Source organism: Pseudomyrmex gracilis, unplaced genomic scaffold (genome assembly GCF_002006095.1).
Source record: "Pseudomyrmex gracilis isolate BER0280 unplaced genomic scaffold, ASM200609v1 scaffold_29, whole genome shotgun sequence".
Classification (NCBI taxonomy): Eukaryota; Metazoa; Arthropoda; class Insecta; order Hymenoptera; family Formicidae; genus Pseudomyrmex; species Pseudomyrmex gracilis.
In genome coordinates this window covers 490222-513182 of record NW_018020613.1, presented here as the reverse complement: position 1 = coordinate 513182, position 22961 = coordinate 490222, and the positions used below count along the sequence as shown (strand labels likewise).

Genomic DNA, 22961 nt, shown 5'->3' with positions numbered 1-22961 from the left:
AAAGTAAGTAAATAAATAAACACAGGATCGTGTTCGAGTAGATCTACATTTGTTACGTTAAAAGTTTAGCGCGGCAGTGACATGACAAAAGTTTTGCACAGTTTTTCGTATAGTTTCGCACGGCGGTTCCGGGTTTCGCTTTTAAGCGGAACGCGAAACGTAAGGTGCGCTTTTACCCGTTCGACTTGCTCGGTGTTTTCATCCCCCTCGGGATCGTCCACGAAGTGAAAAGAGGAGGCGGCGGCGACGGCAACTGAGAGTTCGGTTAGTCGACTCAGAGTTCTCGAGTACCTACTCTTTATTACTATGTAATTAATTGTAATGGGGATTTCAACTGGGAAAACAGTCCGGCGAGAGCTTCCTTTCCCCCTTTTGTTCGTTCGTTCTTGTTTCCTTTCTTTTTTTTTTTTTGCATTTTCCCACTGCGCTCCCGTATAATACGTATTTTCATATTTGTTTCTTCTCTTTGCCGTCGCAAACTCGCAAGCGAATAAGATTTGTCTCCGAGTTTGAATTCGCATGTGGCGCGTAATATTCTTTTCGAGGTTATATCCTCGTTGTACTTAAAAGAGACAGAGAGAGAGAGAGAGAGAGACTCAAGGATATAAAGTAGTTTATTTGAAAGTCATTGAGAAACTGAAGTATGTGGTTACAGTAACAGTTGCGCTTCTGTTTGTTGCGTGTTCTGTTGACGCGTGTTTGTGCAACATCTAATTGAGAGATTTTACTTAATTTGGGCATTTTTCTGTTTTTCAGATCGACCCAAAGGTAGCATTTCCTAGGAGAACACATCCAAAGGTAAGAAAAATGAATTAACACACGACAACGCACATATCATGACCTATAAGATGAGACACTCTTGTGACTCTGTTTAATGTCTTATGTTAATTGTTTTTAATTTTCAAATTTATTTTAAATCATGCCATTTGTGTGTTTTAATTTCATTATTTTAATATTGTTATTTGACCTCTTTTGAGATACACACACACACACACACACTTTATTCAATTTAATTTATCAGCTGAAGAAAACTCGAGTTAGGGGTCAAAACTTTTTGTCCCGTTTCCATTTCCGTAATTCATTGAAATACAACGATGTCCCTCAACATTCTGTTTGCTCGCAAGAAATCAGGAGAACCGCGGGTTTTCCGTCACATTACCGAAGCACAATCGTCGAGTTCCATTCACGCAGCGCTCGCAGTGTTACCGTCGTCGGAAGCGAACGAGAAATCGAAATGGTTCGTTCTTATACGCGCGAACGAGTTTACACGAGCGTTTATCATAGCGATCCTTCCGGTGTGACGGAATGAAATAGCGGGTTAATGAGAATTACTCGTAGACTCGGGTATCTCGCGCTACGTTCATTTGAAACGCGGTGGTTTTGCCGCACGGTAAAAAAAAGGATGGAGGATGTGAAAATGTAGCGACGGGGGGATGCGGGGACGCGGAAACGAGACGGAGGGAGAATTGGAAAGATACGGGCTTAAAAAGTCAAATGACAGCGGGCGCGCGCGTGCGCGAGTTCGGAGAGCGTGATTGAAGAGAGAATAATAAAGCCGTGTCTCGCGTTCTCGCAATAAGAGCAATTAGATGTAATTCACTTCAAAACCCGGTATTACTTCCTCGCTGGCGGATAATCGAAGCGACATTCGAAGGAACGGGTCGAGCGATGGTGCGAGTAAGCAACGAGATTGCGCGAGTGCGCGTCGCACAGAAGCGTCAAGAGCGAAGCGGCAAGAGAAAATTTGTGTGCGGCGACTTGATAATATAAATGCCAGGCACGCGAATTATCGGCAAGCGACTGAATTGCGCTAATTGTAATTGTACCCTTTCACTTCCGTCGGCAACGCGATTCTTTATTTCCCTCTGTCGCGCGGTTTTTCTTTTTGTTTCTCTTTCTCTCTTTTAACGCTATATTCTATACTTTTATCTACCATCGAATTTTTACGATTTTACGCGACACGTACGCGGTCACTTTTCTTCCATTTCCTCGCGTACCAGCGCTTTCAAAATAATAATAATAATAATAATAATAATAATAATATTTTTATCAAAGACACGAGACATCATTTACAATGCGCTGGCCGAATTGTGACGTAGCAAAAATGTTTGCCTGCATACTCGCGCGCGTCTCAAAACAATCGGAAAGTGTCGGACAATTTGAAGAATTGAGCGCACTCTTTGCCACGAAGAAAAATAAATCTCGCGGCAAAATGGGACGCTCTTTTTAGGACAAATGTCACTTTTGTGTGTTGCATACAGACAGTCCTGTTTGGAAGTTTCGCCTAAAATCTCATCTATCACAAATACGGACTGCATCTCGCGGTGCCAAAATTTTCGTTTCTTCACTTCGCGAAACTTTAACCATGAGAAATAAAATATTCCTATAGAACAATATATTGCGCGCGCGCAAGATGAGGAAAACTCTCGCGCGCGACACAAGATAAAAAATTTCCAGACAGTTTAATATTAGAAATAACAGTTTACACACACACACACACATATAAGTCTTGCGGTCGTTGTTTCCGGAGTTTTATCCTTCTTTTAATGATTTTAAAACATTTTCCTACTCGAATGCAAATCCTTACTCGTTTAGTCCGACGAATCAGCATACGAGATTACATGTTCCTTACGTACGTGTATTCGCAATTGTGTAAAGAGAATAGAACACGCGCTCGTTCGTGTATGTGTGTGTGTGTGTGTGTGAGGGAATTTCCTTTGAACGATTCTTACTATCCTTGTAACACACGTTCCGAACAGAGAACAGAATGCAACAGAACGCGTGGGAACGAACCTGTTGTCGATTGTGGTCCCCCGTTTCTAACGAATGTCTGTCCTTACGAGAGTAAAGGATAATGGTTTCACGATTTTGCTCGGGTGTGCACGAGCGATTCCGCCTCGGTGACTGGGAGTCAAGTTAATATCGCGAGGGCGCGCACAATAGGGACACTTAATACCGTCGGTTCGTCAACACCCGAAACGCACGTTAGACCCGCTGAACTTTAGGACGAGAACGGTACCCGCCGCAAAGTTCATTGAAATGTCACCGAGTGCTCCCGCGCTCGTCGTAACAACCTCCTTGAGACCGCACGCCGGAAGCGCTTTGTTACCGCACTTCCGGTCTGACGGAAATGGCGCAATGCGCTTCCGACACGGCGGAAAAGTAGGTACAGTCATTACCGAGCTTTCTCTCTCTCTTTCTCTCTATCTTTCTTTCTTTCTTTCTTTCTCTCTCTTTCCCGTTTTATCACGCTCGTTCCTTTTGCGACTAACGCACGAAAAAAGGCAAAGATTTTGTCACTTTGTTTGAAGGGAGGGGGGGGGGAGAAGAAAAAGGGGGAAAAATACGAAGCGCACTTCGGATAACAGCCTCAGAAGTTTCGCAGTCGCGGAAACGAATGCTCGCGGCAACTCGTCGACTTATTTTTAATCAGGATTATACGACGCGGTGAAAGAGAAATATTACAAGTGCCCTATTATTTCGACGCGGTGTAACTAACGCGACGCATAAACCGCTGTTTGCGCTGTCGATGGCGCGGCGCCCGCCGTCTCCTTAGCCGTCTCTTCGAACGATAACGGCATCGCCCGTAACTTCCCCGGTTATAATACCCACTTGTTACGGGATAGTAATACGTGCACGCAAGATACACACAGGCGTTACGTATCGCGGGAGAACATCGCTCTAACTGCCGCAAGCGTGTGAGAGATATCGTGAAGAAAGAGCGAACCGAGATACAAAGTGAGAAGAGAAAAAAAACGGAGAATGTCGGGAACGTAGGAAAAGAAGCGAATAAGGGGGAGAGAGAGAGAGAGAGAAAGAGAGAAGACGGAGACGAATCAGAATAAAAAAATAAGCGAAAGAAAAAGAAAGAAAGAAAGGAGAGTAAGCAAGAAGGGAAGGAAAACGTAGGAAAAGAGGGTGGGAAAGCCGGGGATAGTTGCATCATGTCTCGCGTAACGAGCTGTCGGCTCCCGAGGGTGTTCAGCTTCCTTTCGCTCGCCGCTGTCTCTTGTCCCTCTTCGTCCATCACAGCGACATCTCTACGTGCCCTCACAGTCGTCCTACGTGTTCTTCCTCTTTCACGAGGATTCGTTTTGTTTCCCCCGTCGAGCGAGAGATATCCACCCTACTCGACTCGAGCGGGGCGCCAAGCATATATCGTTGATACCCCCCTTTCTTCCCCCCAACCTTCCAATCGCGCGCGCGACAACCCCCCCGTTTGCCGCCACCGTGTCTTAATATTATCTTATACGATTTGTTTGATTTTGCCTCGCGGAAGCCTCTCTTCCTCGAATTTGTCGTCTTGTTTCTCCAAACATGCACGCGCAATCCCGATTTGATGAAACCAGAGAGAACGGTTTGGTTTTTAGAATCCGTCAATTTTCGCGCTTGCGCGTATATCGGCGACACGTTTTCTAAAAACGTAACGCACGCCGAAGGGAAGGGGGATGAAGCGTTAAAGGACGCTATCGGAGTTCTCCCGCGAGGCCTATTCGTAATTCCGAGCGAAGCAAGGATTTTACGGGGGGATGTATGTGTGTGTGTGCATATCCGTCGGACCGGTCCCATTTCGTCTTGCGCCGGTCTTGCGCTCTCAAAAGGGACCTGTTACATACATCTGCCGAGGCTAAATACGCTCTCGAGCAAACTCCCTGGTCAGCATTAGAGTGAAATCCCATGCATTTTATACGCGCCCGGGTCATTCAGCGCGACGACTCGTCGGTTATGGCGGCTGTGTACTTTACCGACGACCTCCCCTGTGTACGCCCCGGCGGCGTCTTGTGGACACAGGCCGACCCCCAGAGAAGGAAAAAGAGAGGAAGAGAGAAAGAGAAAGATAGAGGAGACTCTCCCCACGCAAAACCTTTCGTCGGAGCTTTCTCTTCTTCCGTCGCTTTGACGCGTCTACTTTCCTACTCCGATGTTCGCGGGGTCTTCCGGCTATACGGACATGAAACACGGAAAAAGGGGGACGCGATATAAGCCGGAGGTGGAATGTTTGCGCGGCGTAAGTGGCGGCTCCACTCCCCCGTGCGATGTCATACCCCGTCTTTCTGGGGAGAGGGAGGATCTGTCCGAGTCAAGATTGTTCGAGCTGTCTGCGTTCCCCGACGTGACCGCGTTTATGATTGTTGATTTTCGGGGGAAGCTTAAGTATTGCCAAAGAAAAAAAACAGGAAAGCGTCGCGTTTCGGGGTCACCGGAATATCGCATTTGACTCTTTCTTCTCCTCCTCCTCCTCCTCCTCCTCTTCGTCCTCTCTCGCAAAAAGTGTGTGCTGAAAGATGTCACTGTTGCCGAGTGGCGTGTTTTGTTGCGACCTTCTTTCGTATAGTTCGAGCTACTGTGTATAGTTTCGACATTTTAGGAATCGAATCAGGTTAAGTCGATATACAGCGCGCGCGCGTAGTAGTTAACACAAAAAAAAAAAAAACCGCTGCCACACACCGAAGCATTTCGCGAACGATATAAATGAGCGCATTATTGTCCGACTTGCTCTATCGCGCGAAACGCGATAGCCCGTCGGTAATTAGTCGCCTCCCGAGAAGAGAGATATACGCTACCCTCGAATCCTTCCTCTAACACACACGATAAATCGCCGAGTTAATCTTCGAAGGAACTTCCTAAAACGCGAGCGGCCGATTCCACACGCCAGCGTATCCTTTGACCGCGAATCTCTCCGAAACCGCCACCTGTCGCGGCTGACAGTAGTTTTCCCGTCGACGGGAGACGGAAGCCTCAGATATGTTGTGTCGCATTGAGATAAGCTAAGCTCTCGCGTGATGGAGCAGCCCGTAAACTCCGGCGGTCGCGCCATGATGCGCCACCGAAATGGCTGCTAGATAATGTATAGCTATATACGTGATGCGGCGTCGACCTCTTCGCCGCTCCCCTCTGTCTTATGCGCATATGCATGTATATATGTAGTGTGCGCGCGTGTATGCAACGGGTGTCTGGAAAACGTCATTTCCACCACGGTGCCATTCGGTATCGAAACTTTTACGATTTTTATTTATACGCGCGAACGAACCGTATCGAAAAAAAAAAAAAAAAAAAAAACACGCTGATAAAACGTACGAGTGTATACGCGCTATAAGCACTTTGCGAAGTTGGTACGTATCTATGTTACATCGACGGATGTGTGTGGTGGTGAATATTTAAGCCCCCCGCTCGCGCACGAATCGATCGCGATATTGTGTGCAAGGTAAACGTATAAAAAGCGCGCGCACATTACGCAGCCCATTAAGAACTTCCGGTAAACTGTAATAAAGTGGGCGCGCGAAACGTCGTCGTTGCAATTTTCACGAAAACTCTTCCGACGTCGCTTCTCGACGACGTCCGCGCGTCGTAGCGACTCGACGCCGCGTGTCTAATATACTTAACAGCGTCGATTTTAATGACGGTTCTCAATGGACTCCGTTGAATCGAGATGCGGAAACAATGAAACGCGACTCGACACAGAGATCCAGACGGGAGGACCGGGAGAGAGAGAGAGAGAGAGAAAGAGAGGAAGAAAGAGAGAGGAACTTTACGCCGGGTGCGTTGCTTTTTCGCCACGCGGTTTGACGTCTGCCGGCTCGAAAGCTCTCTACTCTCGGCGTGCTTTTTATCATCGCGCTGAATCGACACGCGGCAAAAGAGAAGGAATGCAGGCACAGCCTTCAGCACGCGTCCTCGCGTCTCTTCCTCTCTGCTTTTGTCCATCCGTTCTTTCCGTATGTGCGTCGCGAACGAACGCGTGTCGCGTCGCGTGATGCATCTACCCTTGAATAGGCCCGGTAATTGCGCGTTTAATATTTCAGAGCTTTTTCCGCAACGCGAGCGCGCACAGAGAATCTCCGCGATTTAGCGAGGGGGAGGCGGTCCTTCGTTCGTCGCCTTTCATCGTTCATCTTTCGTCTTGTGCTCGCCCTTGTGTCTGTTTGCAATGCGCCGACCGAAAGTAGCAAAGCGCGCATATCTCTCACCTCCATTTTGTGTGCTTTTACGACCTACGCTCTTTTTCTATCTTCTTGCGCGCGCGCGCGCGCGCGTGCGTCACCTCCTCTCATTTCTCGTTTTTTTCGCGATTTCTCTCGCTCTCCAAGACTCATCGAATCTCAAGCCGTGAGAGAAAAAAGTTGATTAAAGTCGACGAGTTAACGAGTTGTATTTTCCCTCGTCTTTGACACCGTCCGATTTGGTATAGGAATATTGCTCTTCGAGCTGGTTGGACAACGTATTCGTAAAAAAAAAAAAAAAAAAATTTCGTCGTTCTGCGTGCGAGCAATTTGCGGGGAACGACGTTTTTTCCAAGACGTAAAATACTGACTATACCCGTTGGTCCTCGATAAGGTACAAAGGGTGGCCTAATGCGAGCTCGCCGACAAAGCGCCATTTCAGGATCACTTTTGCTCTCTCTCTCTCTCTCTCTCTATCTCTCTCTCTCTCTTTCTCTCTTTCTCTCCCTCTCATTCATTCATTCCATACCGTTATTCGCCACCTCAGGAGGCGACAAAGACCCTCGGCGATCTCAATCACAAATTGACAATAAAAAATGTCCAATTAACCCCAAGGAGCATCGAGGATAGATGGAATCGGCTGGAATCGGCTCGACTCTGCACACCATCGCCGACCGTCTTTTCACCGCAACGAAGCGCGGGAAGGGGAAAAGGAGGAAGAAAACTCGCGCGAAGTTGGAAGCAATCGAGAAGGTTTAATCCCGCTCGATTGCGTTCCTTGCCCAGCAACCTCGACCCCGCTCCCTCCTCCTCCCCCGATCCCCTTCTATCGGTCTCGCCCCCTTTGCTATCCCGCGCAGCCACTTTTCCCCCTTTATTACAACCGACGACGACAGACACATAAGTGTGAGGAGACTAAAGGAGACTCTTTTTTTTTTCCTTTGCGAGAAATCGCGATCTCGGTAGATATCTCTATATGACCTACGCACGCACGGGGAGAGACACTCTCTCTCTCTTTCTCTTTCTCATGAAGAGCTTGACAGAGAGTCGACGACGAAGGGCGCGGGTCGTCTCGAATGGGTCTCGTAATGTCGCGCGCGAGGAAAAAGGGAGAAGAGGTGAAACCACCTCGTAAATATTCCACGGCCAATTTCACGTCTCGAGAGAATATAAGTCAAATCGTTTAAACGGATTGTTGCGAACATATTGTCGGGGATGTTCTTGCATTTATCGGCTTGTAAAAAAAAAAAAAAAAAAAACTAGATTTCCGTTATTTCGCGCTATACGCAATATATCGAACGATCTCATACATACCGCGTGAATATTCCAAAAATTCGCGTGTCACATTTTTCGTTATTTTTCCGGAATGTTAAATAAGCGAGCGCACACGCAGCGCACATATTCACGCTCGAGGTTTGCGTATCGCAATTGTATTACAGTTCCAGCTATTTGTTATAGCGAAACGGTCGAAAAAAAACTTTTCAAGTTTGTTGCGCGTTGCAAAAAAATTTTGCTCTCTTTCTCCCTCTCTCTTTCTCTCTTTCTCGTCCAGGAAATTCGCGGCGCGCCGGGGCCAAGAATTAATTGTAAACGAATTTATCTTTGGCGCTCCGGGGTTGAACTAAAACGCTCAGATATTACGGGGAAGTAAGCTCGTTAGAGGGTTTACAGCATCGCCGGTGCGCGCTTCGGCCATGCCGCTGTCTCCCGCGACCCTTCACCATCGTTGGAGCGGTAGTAGCTTGCGGTCTGGTAACCGCAGTCTCTACTGCGCTGTCGGTTGCGGATAGCCTGGACCTCGTGTGCAACCTCGCCGTCTGTTTTGCGTCGAGAGGGCTTTCAAAAACCGCGACTGCCGAACCGAACCAGCAGCGCGCGGCGTGGCGCGGCGCGTTGCCACCACCCCCGAGAGCCGACATCGTGACGTAAGCCGGCAGACGGAACTGAATGCACTTTGACAGTTACCGCAGCCGAGAGTATGTAACTCACAGAGAAGCGGCGTTTGAGAATCAAAAGTACGCGGCCGTATATATACGTATACGGTTCGCGAACGGAACAGTTTAATTTCCTATCGTTAATACGTCGATTTATCTGACGCGAACTATCGCGAGCTTAAAATGTTGTGTAGGCGCGACGCATCGATTAGACCTGACCCAGACACGAGTCTCTCTATCTATATATCTATTTATATATATATACATCATATATATACATATATATATATATCTAACTGTAATAACTCTTACGGTAAACCCTTGTTATATTCTCGAATTAATTACGCGCCGAGATAATGCCGATCGATACGTCGTATTAATCACAACAGCAAGAGTAACACGGTTAAGAATATTCCGCATTTTCAGAGCACAGGCGCGGCGCGAACTACACAAGAGGATGAAAGCGTCTAGATGATATTAAATGTAATAATGTGGCTGGTTAAGTTTCAGAGATGCGAATAAATATGAGGATCCCGCGCCTTCGGCAACTTTCAAGTAGATCCTAGACCGAAGTTATATGAGATTCAAGAGGAGAGAGATGTATCTTGGCGTTGAAAATGTGTTAAAAACTAATTATATATAAATTAGAAGCATTATATTTGTTTTTTTTTTTATTTATATTTTTTTCCGCCACGAGTGTCGGATGTGTGTTCCCTCATATCGTGCGTATATGTACAAATTACCGCGGTCCCGCGACAATCTCTTATTGAGGTCAGATTTGTGCCGAGAGAGACGACTCTCTTCCTCATTCCTTCCCTAATTTTCTCGTCGTGTTCCGCGCGCGCGCACGAGCGTGCCGTCTCTCCTGGCAGCGAATTAAGCTGCTTTATAAAAATGTAAAAGGATTCGCGAGCGAACCGTTTTCGCGAACGTAGAGGAAGGAGGTAAGGTAAGGGAGCTGGGATGTGGGCTCGGCTCGCACGATGGAACCCGGGAATAGCAAATGCGATTGGGAGTCTCATTGTTTCTAAGAGCGGGAGCGCCCGGAGGGTGGAAACTCGAGACCGAGAGCGAGAAAGACAGAGAGCGAGAGAGAAAGAGAGAGATAGAGAAAGAGAGTTTAAGGCGTCGAGAAGGAATAGGAGAGAAGAGGGAGAAAAAAGAACGGGGAAGGCGGTGAAGAGATCGCGATAGAAACGGTCGTGGGCGACTGAGAATATTCTTTATTTATGCACGAGCGGGTACGAAGACTTCCAAAGTAAAAGAGGGGAGCAAAGGGCGCTCCCTCTCTTCGCGTCTCTCTTGGCCGGCAAGTACACATCGGACACATTGTGCAAATCGCTCGTGTGCAAAGCCGGACCGCTGCTATCGCGAATTTTGTCAATACATAGATCATTCTTTCGTTCCTTTTCATTATTTGCTAATTACATTCCTCGTTGAATAATATTTTACCTTATACTGTTCTCCGTCGTGCTTTCTCTCTCTCTCTCTCTCTCTCTCTGGTAAATTCCGAGATAATAGCAGAATTTACAATCAAATCTCTACATCCACACTATATATATCACATGTAGTGAATTATTGATCAGAACGCCACAATATTTTTCCGCTGTCAAACGTGGAGTCGTAACTGGGTCAGGGAATCGGGGTTACGTGAAAATACACACCGATATAAACTGGCCTAATACATGGATCGGTGCAAAATGTCTTTAATAAGACACACACATACACACACACACACACACACACACATGCAGTTCGCGCTGTTTTATTTTGTCGAAAGTTACACTCGCGAATATTCGTCATATAAACGTAAATTTTTAATAATCTCAGCGGAAGTGTGACGTGATATCGAAAGCGTTGAAAATTTTGTTTACGATCGTAAATTTGCACTTGGCGACTTCGCGCGAAGTAGTTTTTGAGACGACGAAGAAGTAGACGTGTAAAGTACGCGTCGATAAAATGAGGCAACTGGAAAATAAGTCGGTTGATTCTTGTCGCGACTGCCGGGCGGAAACGCATTACGTATTCATTTGTGATTTCCTTTTAGAACGATCGCGAGAGAAAGAGAAAGAGAGCAAGAACGCGGGAAGAAGACGAGACGAGAAAAGAAGGAAAAAAACGTACGCGCGCACACTCGCGCGCGCGTGCGCGCAGACAGAGAGAGAGAGAGAGAGAGAGAGACAGGGAAAAAACAGTGCGCGAAATCATGAAAGAACCGTCGGAAGTTGGAATGCGAGTGCACGAAATAAGATTTCGATTCCGAGGACATTAATTGAGCCCGGCTATGTATTTCCCTGTGGGGTAGGCAGGTAACGGTGCCTTCCGCTACCAATCTCCAGGAGTTTGGATTTCAAGCCGCGGCAGAAATGGAAGAAGAAGGACGGAGAGAAAGTGATGGCAAGCGAAGGGGGCTGTGGGAACGTACGGGGGAGTTAAATTTGCATGCGCTGTGTAATATGGCGTAGGCACGGGATATCGGGGGGAGAGGCTGGAGGCTGGGGAGAGGGAGAGGAAGTGGAGAGAGAGAGAGAGAGAGAGAGAGATCCGCGGTGTGAGGTGGAGAGAAACGAATACAAGATAATAGAACGTGCATGTAATAACCAGAGGAAATATACACCGCGTGGTCTCATATCGCGCCATGGGTAAGAAGGAAGGAAGGAAGGAAGGAAGGAAGAAATAAAGAAGCGTGGGTGCGGGTTGGGAAAGAAGAGGACTTTTCGCGCAAAGGGATCTCGCAGTGTTGCCCCCCACTTTCTTATGCTTTTTTTTTTTTTTTTGACTTGCTGAATATGTCGAGACACACTTTTTTGCACGAAGAAAAAATACGGAGGAATTATAGAATATTATGTACCATATACGATTTTTAGCGAGCCAAGCTCTCGGATCGGATCTCTTCGGCCCTTCCCTTGGCGCGTTGTCCTTCGCAGGATCTGGAACACGTTTATTCGCGGGATACCGCAATTAACTGTCTACTGTTGCGCTAGCACGTTCTTGTGACATGGATGTCCAATGTGAAACGTCAGCGTGCGTATCTGAGCGGTACGTCCGAAACCCGCGGGATCGAAATTAACTCTAAGATGACGTGGAAACAAAATCTTGAATAATATAATCGAGTTTATTTCTGGAGAAATTTTTTACCTTAGCATGTATTATTTAGATTTATTGTGCTCTTCAACCCCATTTTGCTGAAAGACTTGAATTCTTTTATACAAATTGTGACAGCCATTCACGAGCATCGAAACAACTTCTCTTATCTTGTGACTGCTAGTCCCTTACATTAAAATAATTTCCGGCAATATAATGGACCGTCTTGTATAATATATTCACGAAGCAGAGAGAGGGAAGGTGAAGTACTACCTAAGGGAGACATAACGAAACAAAGGGAGTCCAACGAAGCGATTTCGGGCCGGAATTTCGACCGATAAAGTTGGGAGTTTGCCGAAGGGGTGACGACGAGAGAGAGAGAGAGAGAGAGAGTCCGTCACACCGCGCGCGCGATTCGACTTTTATTATATTAAAGTAATAAAGCAGAGATAATAAAGCGAAGGAATGTGTTCTCTCTCGTGTCCGTCAGGTTTACGACTATTCGTAACGACGTCTTATATCGCGTACTTACGTGCGATCATAACCGGTTCGCACCGGCCGCGCGCGTGTACCACGCTCGTGTGTCATCAGTCACCTTTATCCGTCTCTTCGTGTGTTCTTTTCGATCGCAAAGCACATATTACGGTCCGGAATCGTAACGACGTATGGCTACAATTTTTCTGTTATAAAACCGGCACGATGGCACCGGTCTCTTCTTCGCTCGGAATATAAAGCCCGTAAAAAGAGAGATTGCGGAAGCGTATATTTAACGCGTTATTTCGGGGGAAGGTTGACAGCGAGTCGTGATAAAATTGTGTGACACCTATATATGTGTAACTTCGCGCGTCGACGTGTGCGATATGAGGAGGAACCGTGTCATAATTACGTGACACACTGTAATTTTTTTCATCGCAACATCACGCGTCTTCGTATTTGTTGAAAATAGATTCGAGCGGGGGGTGACCTTGCCCTTGATTGTGTATCCGGCAGTCAATCGGGACGCTTATTTACAGAGCCTACATGGGTTTTGAATCCGTGAGAGAGCAAACCATGAAGAGAGGCTTTCAGCGCGGGAAGCGGCGGCGGATAAGGAGAGAGAGCGCGATTACGATACGCTCACGGAACGGAGAACCCGCACGGTCCCGAATGCGCGCACAGATCGTTCTCGATGTTGATTGAAGTGTAACGGAGATAACTCGAGTCGTGGGTAACGGAGCGCGGATGCACCTGCTCGTACGATCGCAGGCAGGCTGGAGATTAGCGAAAGGGCGTGTAATGGAGTTAAGCGGGGGAGCTCAAAAAGGATCACGCTCCACTGAAACGGTCCGCCGTTGCCGGACCAGTTCAATCTTCCGGCCCGGCCACGTGCCGCCCGACTAATTCCTGATATAATGCGCCACGTGATTTATATCGGGCTCCTTGTCTTGCCTTTGTTTACGTAATAGCAGCCGCTCGCTGGAGTCCAGCCAACCGTGTCCGATGGCGATAACCGTTTGCGTCGCGCTCGATCAAAGTCGCGCCTGATAAGTGCGAGAGAATAAATCAACGGAACGAGAGCACGCGCACCTATAAAGTATTTATATACATTAACGTTAATTTCTTTGGTGTCGTCCTCGTCCGTAGGGAATGCGTAAATTGCTCGTTATTTAAACACCGAGTTAATTAACATTTTCGGGCGGAACTCTTTTATTTAATCTAGAAAAAAATTTTCGCGCCTTTTACTTACTTGCTTCTTCCACGTTAGTTTTCACTTGGCACGGAAGTAGAGGTTTAGCGAATGCATTTCGCTTTCTAAGTAAACAAGAGAGATTTGAGAAACTTTGCGTAATATTCGTTTTTAATACCGAGAGCAAATGTATGTAAGAACTGTTTTTTTTTCTCCGAAGAACGTTCTGAAGCTTTAGTAAGATAAGGGGCTGTATTTACACTTGTTGTTATTCTTTTTTTTTTGAACGATTATCATATAATTCCGATACATCGCGTGGATCGGGGGGAATACCGATAATACGAGTGATTATACGATTGCGTACGGAGATTGTTGGAAGTCTTCGCTAAGAGCATCACGTGCGTTACCAAGGTTGAAATGCGAGGTCTTGGTGATGGGTAGCTCGCGCAGTGTTATGGCAATCTAAGTTGGCATGTTTAGTCAGCTCGAATAAAGCACGCCGGTACCGGGTCTGATAGCTGGCTGAGTCAACATTCACGTATTTGCCGTGGCATCGCTACGAAGCCATCCGGTTGAAGCTCAACCGGTGAATCAGGTAAGAGAGAGAAAGATAGAGAGAGAGAGAGAGAAAGAGAGAAAGAGAGAGAGAGAAGAAGATGGATGAGAGAAGCTGCGAGAGAAAGAGACGAACCGAGAACGAGGAACGCGAGTGGAAGAGCACGAGGAGGTGGTGAGAGAGGGTGGCGGCAGGGGTGTCTCGTGCCATGCACAATTTGGTGCAAGATATTGCTCGGGAATGCAACCCTCTCTTACCCTTCGCCGCCCAAGCAGTTACCGATGTTTACCCTGCATGCTTGACGGCACCACCGCGAGGGATCTGTGCATCTGTTTTCGATTCGAGCTATCTTAATCGAGAAGGAATCATCGGAACGCTCGCTAATCCCACGGAAATTTTGGGATATTACGCACATTCTTTAGATCAAAGAATAAGTTTACACACGTGGAATCGGATGTAATAAATACATTGGAGTTTTAGTCTTGTTACTGAAATTAGTATATCTTGAGAGAAGAAGAGAGAGAGAGAGAGAGAGAGAAAACAACGAGAGAGAAGATACTGTAGTTTACATCTGACGCTACATCTCGTAATTTACCGAGACAATAAACTGAATTTATTTAACAGTTACGTTTCTGAATAGTCTCTGCTGAAAATCACGCCGGGACAAGTAAAACGTTCGCGACAATGGAAGAGAGGCGGAAGAAGCGCTTCGCGTTACACGCTGTTGTAAATTACAGGAAACCTGGAGAAGGGGAGAGGGAGAAAGGGAAAGGAAACTCTAGTTGAACCGCGAACTCTCCTCGAATAGCGTAGCTAGAAACGGCGCGACATGATCGCGACCGCCTTGCGCGAGATCGGCATTGTAAACGAGGATGTTAAACAGTTGTCAAGTCCATCTCCCGCGCTGGTTGGTAGAGAGAGAGAGTGAGAGAGACGCGCGCTCGCTTTCCCCCAGCTATAATAATCCAGCGGAGAATCTCGCGGTGAGGAAGATGTCAGGACGGAAAGAGAGAAATAAGGAGATGGGAACGCGAGCGAGCAAGGAGAACAGGCGGACGCCCCGTGAAATTGAATTACAATAAGCAAAGTAAAGTTGGATGATCCGACTATTGTGCCCCGCCGCTCGTTGCTACCTCACTGCCAGTTATATCTTCCTCTCCGCGCGCGCGCTCTCCTTCTTACTTCTGTCTCCCCTTACTCCCCCCCTGTGTGCTTCTTCCTCATCCCTCTCTTCGAGAGAGAGAAAGAGAGAGAGTCCCCGGTCGAGGAAGAAGTTCTCTGGAGTACGAGACGACGGCCGACGGTATTCTTACGCCTTTGTTCCCCCGCAGGGCTGAATTAATTGCTGCGTTTTTGACATCCATTCATTGTCGGGTCCCGGCAGACGACGTCGGGATGAGCGGATAAAGGGAAAAGTTACCGAGCGCGCCATATCTGTCTGTCTTTCGGTCTCTCTCTCTCTCCCTCCCTCTCTCTCTATACATATATATATATATATATATATATATATATATATATATATATTTCACTTTTTCCTCTACCCGCATTATTCAGATTTGCGGATTATTATTTCGCCACGTGCGTGACCTCGCTGAAATCGATATCGCCGCGATCTTTGATGACACCGGTTCTTTTGATGACGATTGCTTCATTACATCTGAGTTTCTATCACACCGATTTGCGCGGAGTTCCCATATATATATATATATATATATGTATGTACAGAAAGTCTTGAATTTATATTCATATATCCAGAGAACGTGAATCGCAGTTCTCGCTGTTCGAAGTTCACTTAATTTGTAACTTTTGCGTACTAATGGATAGAAATTTAGAAAGTCGCGAAATTTGACTAGCTTGTGTTTCTCATTTCACGATGGGTTGGCGTGTGTGCGCGCGCGCGCGCACACTCCGTTCCTCCGTTCCTTGTAGACGCAAGCGAGCACAAGGTCATTGAATATGCATAAGTCATATTAAATTGGGACACCAAGTGTATGGCGCATCGGTGAGGTACGGGTAGACATACCAATTATAAAGACTTGAATAGACTTTCCGGCAAACGCGAACAAGAAAGGAGAATTAGAAGAGATTCGGAGGAGTATTAAAGGATGTGCCGCGCGTGTTTAGCGCGCTTAGATATTGCGTACCTCGTCGCGTTGTGTTTACGTCATTGTTGGATACCGCGATACGTGCTGATTACTGGCTCGTTAGTACGAGTTCGTAAAAGATCTTGTGTATGTGCGAAAGAGAATCACTAAGTAGCGTAAATTAACGCATCTCGCATGTAGGCGTCGTTGCGTTGATTGAATGGCGCAAGAGCCGCGTTACGTCGGAAAACAGCGACTGATTTGACACGGAATATTTATTCGAGGTACGTGTTTAATTTAAATTGAATAAAAAATCAGTGGAGTTAAAATTTTTATCAGCAATCAGGTTTGTTTTTTTTTTTTTTTTTATTCAGCGCTCTCTGCTCGAAATTAGAATCACTCATAAACCGCGGAGATGCGCTTGCGATTGTTTGTCAGCCGAATAATTTGAATACATCCGAACAGATGCGTGTTTCGCCGGAGTGACGTTTACATAATCCCGGCATTACTTGCGTCTCCTTCGGGGATTGACGAAGGAGTTTCTGCAGGAAGAGAAGAAAAGAGAGAGAGAGAGAGAGAGAGCGAAGTGGGAAGAGGCCTGCGGGTTGAAAGAGAGAGGGAGAGAAAGACGGAGATGTACATATCAAATGCGAAACAAATGAAGAGACAGTGACGACAAAAGCCTAAAGATAAGAATTTTTCTTCTGAGGACGTCTCTCTCTCTCTCTCTCTCTCTCTCTCTCTTGACGCGCTGTAAGTTTTCGTTCGGTAAATGTATCAGGTGATAGAAAGCGAGAAAGAACACAATTATAAAGAGAGAGAGAGAGAGAGAGAGAGCGGACGTAAAAGGTTAATTCTCATTATTCCCGCTAATTCAGTTATGCTCGATAACGGTCCCTTTAAAGAAAATTTTAATGGGGAAGGACTCGCGGTATAAAAACCGCATTCTCCCGTATTTGGTTAACTAGTTAAGCGATCGCTTTGTCGATGGGAATTAATGTCGTTACCGTTAATTACCGAGCTCGGGGGAGTATACTTATCAAGAGAGGGCGTGCGCTTTCGCGATGCTTAATGTGTGAAAAGTCGTTTGACATTTACTCGTTTATCTTGCGCGGTTTGCGGCTCCCGCGAGTTACGTTCTCTCCATCTCCGCGCGCGCACCCCTGTATATTCGTTAACGAGCTTACCGTCCCTTGTGCCCTCTGGTTCTTGGGATTCGACACAGGTTCTCCAGGTGCGTTTCCCTGACCGCTTCTGACTGCTTTACGCTCGTTGACTTGGCTAATAACATAATGCATCGCGAACGTGTCCGGAATGAGGACTCCCACGAATATTGCTCGCGGAATGTGTATATCGCGATGTATTATTGCGCACTTTGACGTTTTGCCCGCTAAAACGAAACGTTTCGAATTAAATTAATCTCTCCCTTCTCCCATTTTCTCTGTCTTAATAATGTGTACATACAAAGGAAAAGAATTTCTCTGTTTAATTCTCCAATTTTTTATTTTCTTTTCTACAGCGGTACGGAATCTCTCTCATTCGTGCTACTTAAATTGCCAAGAATTTGCAAAAATATTTAATGCAAAAACAAAATCACTTGCAAACTCTTTCTCTTTCCTCGCGCGGCAAAAGATGAGGCAAACGAATATTGATTGCGGTTCTGTTCTGGCGCGGATAGGTCGAACCATTTCGTATAAATTAGCAAAACGATTCTCGCAATGTTCTTCATATTGAGCAACGAGCGGCCTGCTAACACCGCTCTTGGACCCTGCTTTACGCGACGCGGCCGCTAATTCGAGTTAAACGAGATGAATGTCGGTTTGCTAATAGTTGTTACGTATTGCTACCGGAGCCAAGCTTAGCCCGTTGAAGAAGTGGGGAGGGGGAGTGGAGGAGAGAGAGATTTAGAGGAGCGACTAAGATGAGCTCGATATCTAACAACCATCCCTCTCTCCCCCCACTTTAATCTCGCAACCCTCTCTTCTCCCATCGTCATCTTATTCTCCTTCTTCGTCGAGATTAGAAGTCTCGCGCTCTCGGGAACTTTGACGGCTGCGTTCTCTCGTGATCAAATTTCGCAATCCGCGGTTAACTTCTCGACGATACCGTCGCGTTTCGTCGCGCGTTTATCTCAAGAGCGTTCAGACCCGAGTGAAAATTTCGAATTAAAGAAACGGAAACGAAAACTTTTTCTCGGCTCAAGTTCGTTGTTCCATTTTTTTTCTCTCTCTCCAAACTGGGCTCTGCTGTTACACATCGAATTATTTTTCTCTCGGGAAGCAGAGATTTCAGAAATTTCGAAGGTAATTTTCACGTTTATCGATAATCCGCGTCTAATTGACATTTATACTCCGCGCAACGTTTCTGACTTGCGCGTACAAAACGTAGCGCCCGCGCTCGCGCGAGTAACGTTCTATTCTCGATTTTAACCGCATCCTCTCGCGAAATCCCCGCGGCACACGCCGTTACGTCTTTATCTTTCGAGTCGATTAGCTTTGTTGTCTGACTATGAGCAATTTCCGCGGGAAATCCTGTGGGAGTGTGTCCGAACGAAAATCAGCTCTCTCTCGCGCGCGCGATACCGAAATCTAGATATCCAGAGTTGGAGTAGAACGATGCCCGGTATATAGCAAGCAGCACTACGTCAGAATTCTCCGCGAGATCCGGTTCGGGGGATGGATCTTTTTCTTCGGTCTGGAAGGTGTGTCTCCCGGGAATATTGTCTCTCTCTCTCTCTCTCTCTCTTTACCTTTCTCGCAATGTATATACCGCAAACGTTCTCTCTCTCTTTCTCTCTCTCTCTCTCGCGCGCTTGCTGTTGCAGCGTCTTATAGTTGCGGTAACAATCCGTCCAATATCGCGTTCCGAACACGCCAGTCTTCTGAAGAAAGGAGATGTACGCGAGGGAGGAAGGGGAAGAGGTGTCTGTGTTGTATTCGCGTATCGTATATATATGTATGTATATATATATATGTTTGCACGCGTGCGTGCAGATCGCGGTAATGCGATCTTTAGCCACGTCTGCCTAACACGGGATAAGCCGTGGGGCTCCAAGGGTAGGGGAGAGGCACGAAGGAGGAGGCGGAGTTCCGGAGCTCATCAAGGTAATGCAGCTGGGATTATTCCGTAACCCGAGTGGGTTCCTGACGAAGGGGCAAGGAGCACTGACACGGCTCTGGGGGAAAGAGCGGACCTCTCTCACGCGGTCCACCAGTATTAGTTGATCGTTTGATCAGAAGCCCGTTGAGATTTATAGCCACTTCTGACATGCTTTGTGTCCACTCAAGCCAGACAAGCAGCGTCAGGCAAGCTAACTGACTCATTCAGCCGAGACTAGCTTTGCCAATTTTTTTTCCTTTTTTTTTTTTTTTTTTTTTTTGTTGTCGACAATCCGACTGTCCGAGGGAATTCGTGTCTAACAAATTAGCGGAAAATATCTGAACATTCTGAAAAACAACAGCTGCGTGCCATTTTGACCTTCTAGTTAACTGCTGTATCCGCGCAGATCGCGGTGTCGCCCGTTCTTGTATGATTTTTTGCCTAACGTTTTTCCTCATTGTTTCGTTTTATAAAGCGAGTAAATGAGAGAGTTAATTGCTTGTGAAGAGACGAAACGGATGATTCTGATATATTTAGCGGATGCGTTTTAGCTAATTAATGGCAGTAAAAATAAGTTTGCAGATGCTCGCTCGACCATCGCCAAATATATCTCCGTTGTTAATAGCTACATCGAGAGAGACGTTTCCCGACATTGCCCCGCCGTTCCCCGACGGGCAAGGATAAATAAGTGCGTTTAACAGATTGATTGTGTACAGGACGCTTTGGCGAGACCACGGCTACGATCCGGCGCATTTTTGCCGTCGCTGCACTTGATATAAATTTAGCGATTCCAAGTCGATCATTTTGTGCACGGGATTAGCCCTTTAACCCTTTAATTTACCTCTTTATTTCTTGACATTTTTCTCCCGAGACTGCGCGCATTTGTAACTCGAGAACAGTTGAGGAAAATAACGCGGGAAAAAATAAATACAATTGTTTTTCTACTTTATTTATAAAAAAAACAAAAAAAAGAAATGGCGGACATATATGTAGGAAAAAAATATTGTTTTCAAACGATTTTAACTTACAAGACTTTATATCGTTAGAGCATGAAAGTGCTAGCGGTTCGAAGGATGAGACAGAATGAAAGAAATCGCTTTCTAAATGCCAACGCAAGACGCGCCCTATTCTTATCTCGCTCGACGACAGTTTGATTAAAATGCTCGTTGCCTTTTTGTTGCAAGTAAGAATCGAAGAGGCGTTTTCTGTCGGCGGCGGCTCGTATCGCACATTTAATCGGAGAGTCTCCTGTGAGGAAGCAAGGAGAAATTCGAAATTAAAGCGACCGTCTTGTTCGTGTTTATCTCGCTCATTGCCGATCGCGCGGAGTCGCGCTTCGAGCCAGGCGCTCTTAATTACAGTCCCGTCGATTACGTTTCCGACGATCGAAATGCCTAAACATTATCGCCAAGTGTTGCGAGAGATTGAAGACTCTCTGATATGATGACGAGAACCGATATTAAACTGTCGTCGGGATTTTTCTATTTAAATTTCAACGGAAAGAAAAATGTTCGGAGACGAAGTTTTTTTTCTGACTTTGAATTAAAAAATAAAAAAAAAACGTTAGATAACCGAGCTCTCTCGGGTGCAAAACTCATCACGTCGGGTGTGGCCGCGAGGTAATATCCGCAACGATAATGCGCGAATGTCGAATCTCGCACTCGCTACGAGACAAGAGAGGAAGACACACGCGCGAGGAAAATATTCACTTCGAGAGATATTTAACCCGAGCAACTAGCGCGACGCGGTTGCGCGAAGGCTTCTAAGATTACCAGGCGGTTTCATTACGCTTACGAAAAATCACTACCGCGCCACTTCCTCTGAATGTCGTCGTGACGTCTCCCGTCCTCGGGCGAGACTTTCCAGCCGCCGACTTTCCCCTCCTCTCTCTCTCTCTCTCTCTCTCTCTCTCTTTTTCTGCATTCTCTCCTGTGCGTGCTCCTCTGTGTGTTCACGATCTCTTCTCTTTGTGTCGCGCGAAGAGGCCCTCGAGAGCTTAGGGCCGTAGCCGACGTCAAAACCGGAGATGAGAGCACCTGGGAAGAACCGAGACGAGATTTCCTCTTTGCCCTCAAGTTTTCTAGACGCTCGCGCGGCTGATGAGCGTGAAATAGAGTCGATATCTTGTAACGAACGTGGGATTCTCCACCGCACGCGTTGCCTCTCTACCCTTCGAAAATTACCGGGGCGTCAATACGTCAGACGCGTCTGACAAATGCCTGATTTTCACTACTGTAGAATTTCGAATTAACAAATTTTCGTCGCGCGTCAGATAATGATGACGTGATAATTTTCTTTCTCTTTTAAATAAAGAATGTCAATAATGTATCAATTTGAAAGAATTTTGCTCGTAAAGAGAAATCGGTGTCACGATCGAAAATTAGGTCAGACAGTGAATGCGCACACGAGTGGAATCCGATGACAAAGACTGCACTTTGTACGTACATCTCACGACGCTCCGTGACTGCGCTATTTTGCGTCTCTGTCGTTTTGCCGAAAGAACCGAGTAAATCCGAGTCTGATCCTCTTACGATCAACGTCATAAGAGGTGCGAAACGAGCAATATCCACATCTTAAAGGTTTACACAGATAGCTGAAATCCTGTTTCATTCCTCGCGGAAGTGTCTGTGCGACAATGTACGTGACACGTGTGATATAGTATTGAATTATTTTATTTTTTGTTTTTTTCTTTTTTTTTTTATCGAAAGTCAAACGGGTTTGAACTTTGAGAAATGTTTCTTAAAATACGTCCTAGAGACAAAAGGAAATTTCAGAACACGACTGTCGCGCAATTATTCGTACAGAGTTTTGGATGGAACATTTTTTGTCTCACATGTAGCGCACGTGTTCTTTGACAATTATAGTGCCACGTGATGAAACGACGTCGTCGATTAATCGAGCATATAACGTCGCGTAGACGAGCATATTACGCGCAAACCAATCTAACGACCGAGAGTCATTACTGAGCTTCGTGGAACTGAGATACTATGGGCACACACTCTTGCGTGTACATTTCCGCAAAGTTACCAGCGACACCTCTTCCTCCTCTTCCTCGTCCTCCTTCTCCTTCTCTGTCTTTAAGCAAACCCGAGCGACGTCGTTAAACTATGTACTACGTGTAGATGCTTCTGACGCATTCTACTAATCACATGTTTGCCAACTGGAATTATTTGCTACTTCGCTCTAACATTTGGATATACGCGATAGATTATTACGCGTAATTAAACCACGAAGAAGAATCTTTTTATTTCCGTCAGTCTTTGTCACGGAACAATATTTGATTCAATTTTGTTTTAATTGAAAGTGATTTTTTTTTTTATTTTTTTTTAATTTTAATGTACGTTGCGATACACAATCGCACCGAGTATCTTTGTTCGCCGACAACACGTACAGCCTACGTTTTTATCGATAAGAAGTTTTACATCTTTGGCGATAGGTCTGGTAACTCTTTCTCTTCGTCTCTTATTAATGCCATTAATCACCCAGTGAAAAACCGACCATCGGGTAGAGAAAAATAAGGGCGTCCTGGGAAAAGGGAGAAGGGTACCGGAAATTTATCGCACTGGGTGAATTTTTCCAAGTACTTTTTCGAGAGGG

General features: G+C 46.2%; 1 protein-coding gene across 4 annotated transcripts in view; it reads left to right on the top strand.

Annotated features, from left to right (window-relative positions):
* The window catches only part of LOC109852420 (RNA-binding protein Musashi homolog Rbp6), a 457600-nt gene that overhangs the window by 280004 nt on the left and 154635 nt on the right, over window positions 1-22961 (top strand). For all 4 annotated transcript variants that reach the window (XM_020423562.1, XM_020423560.1, XM_020423561.1 and 1 more), the window contains one exon: window positions 757-798. In XM_020423562.1, coding sequence (XP_020279151.1) covers window positions 757-798 — 42 coding nt within the window. The remainder of the gene's footprint in view (window positions 1-756; window positions 799-22961) is intronic.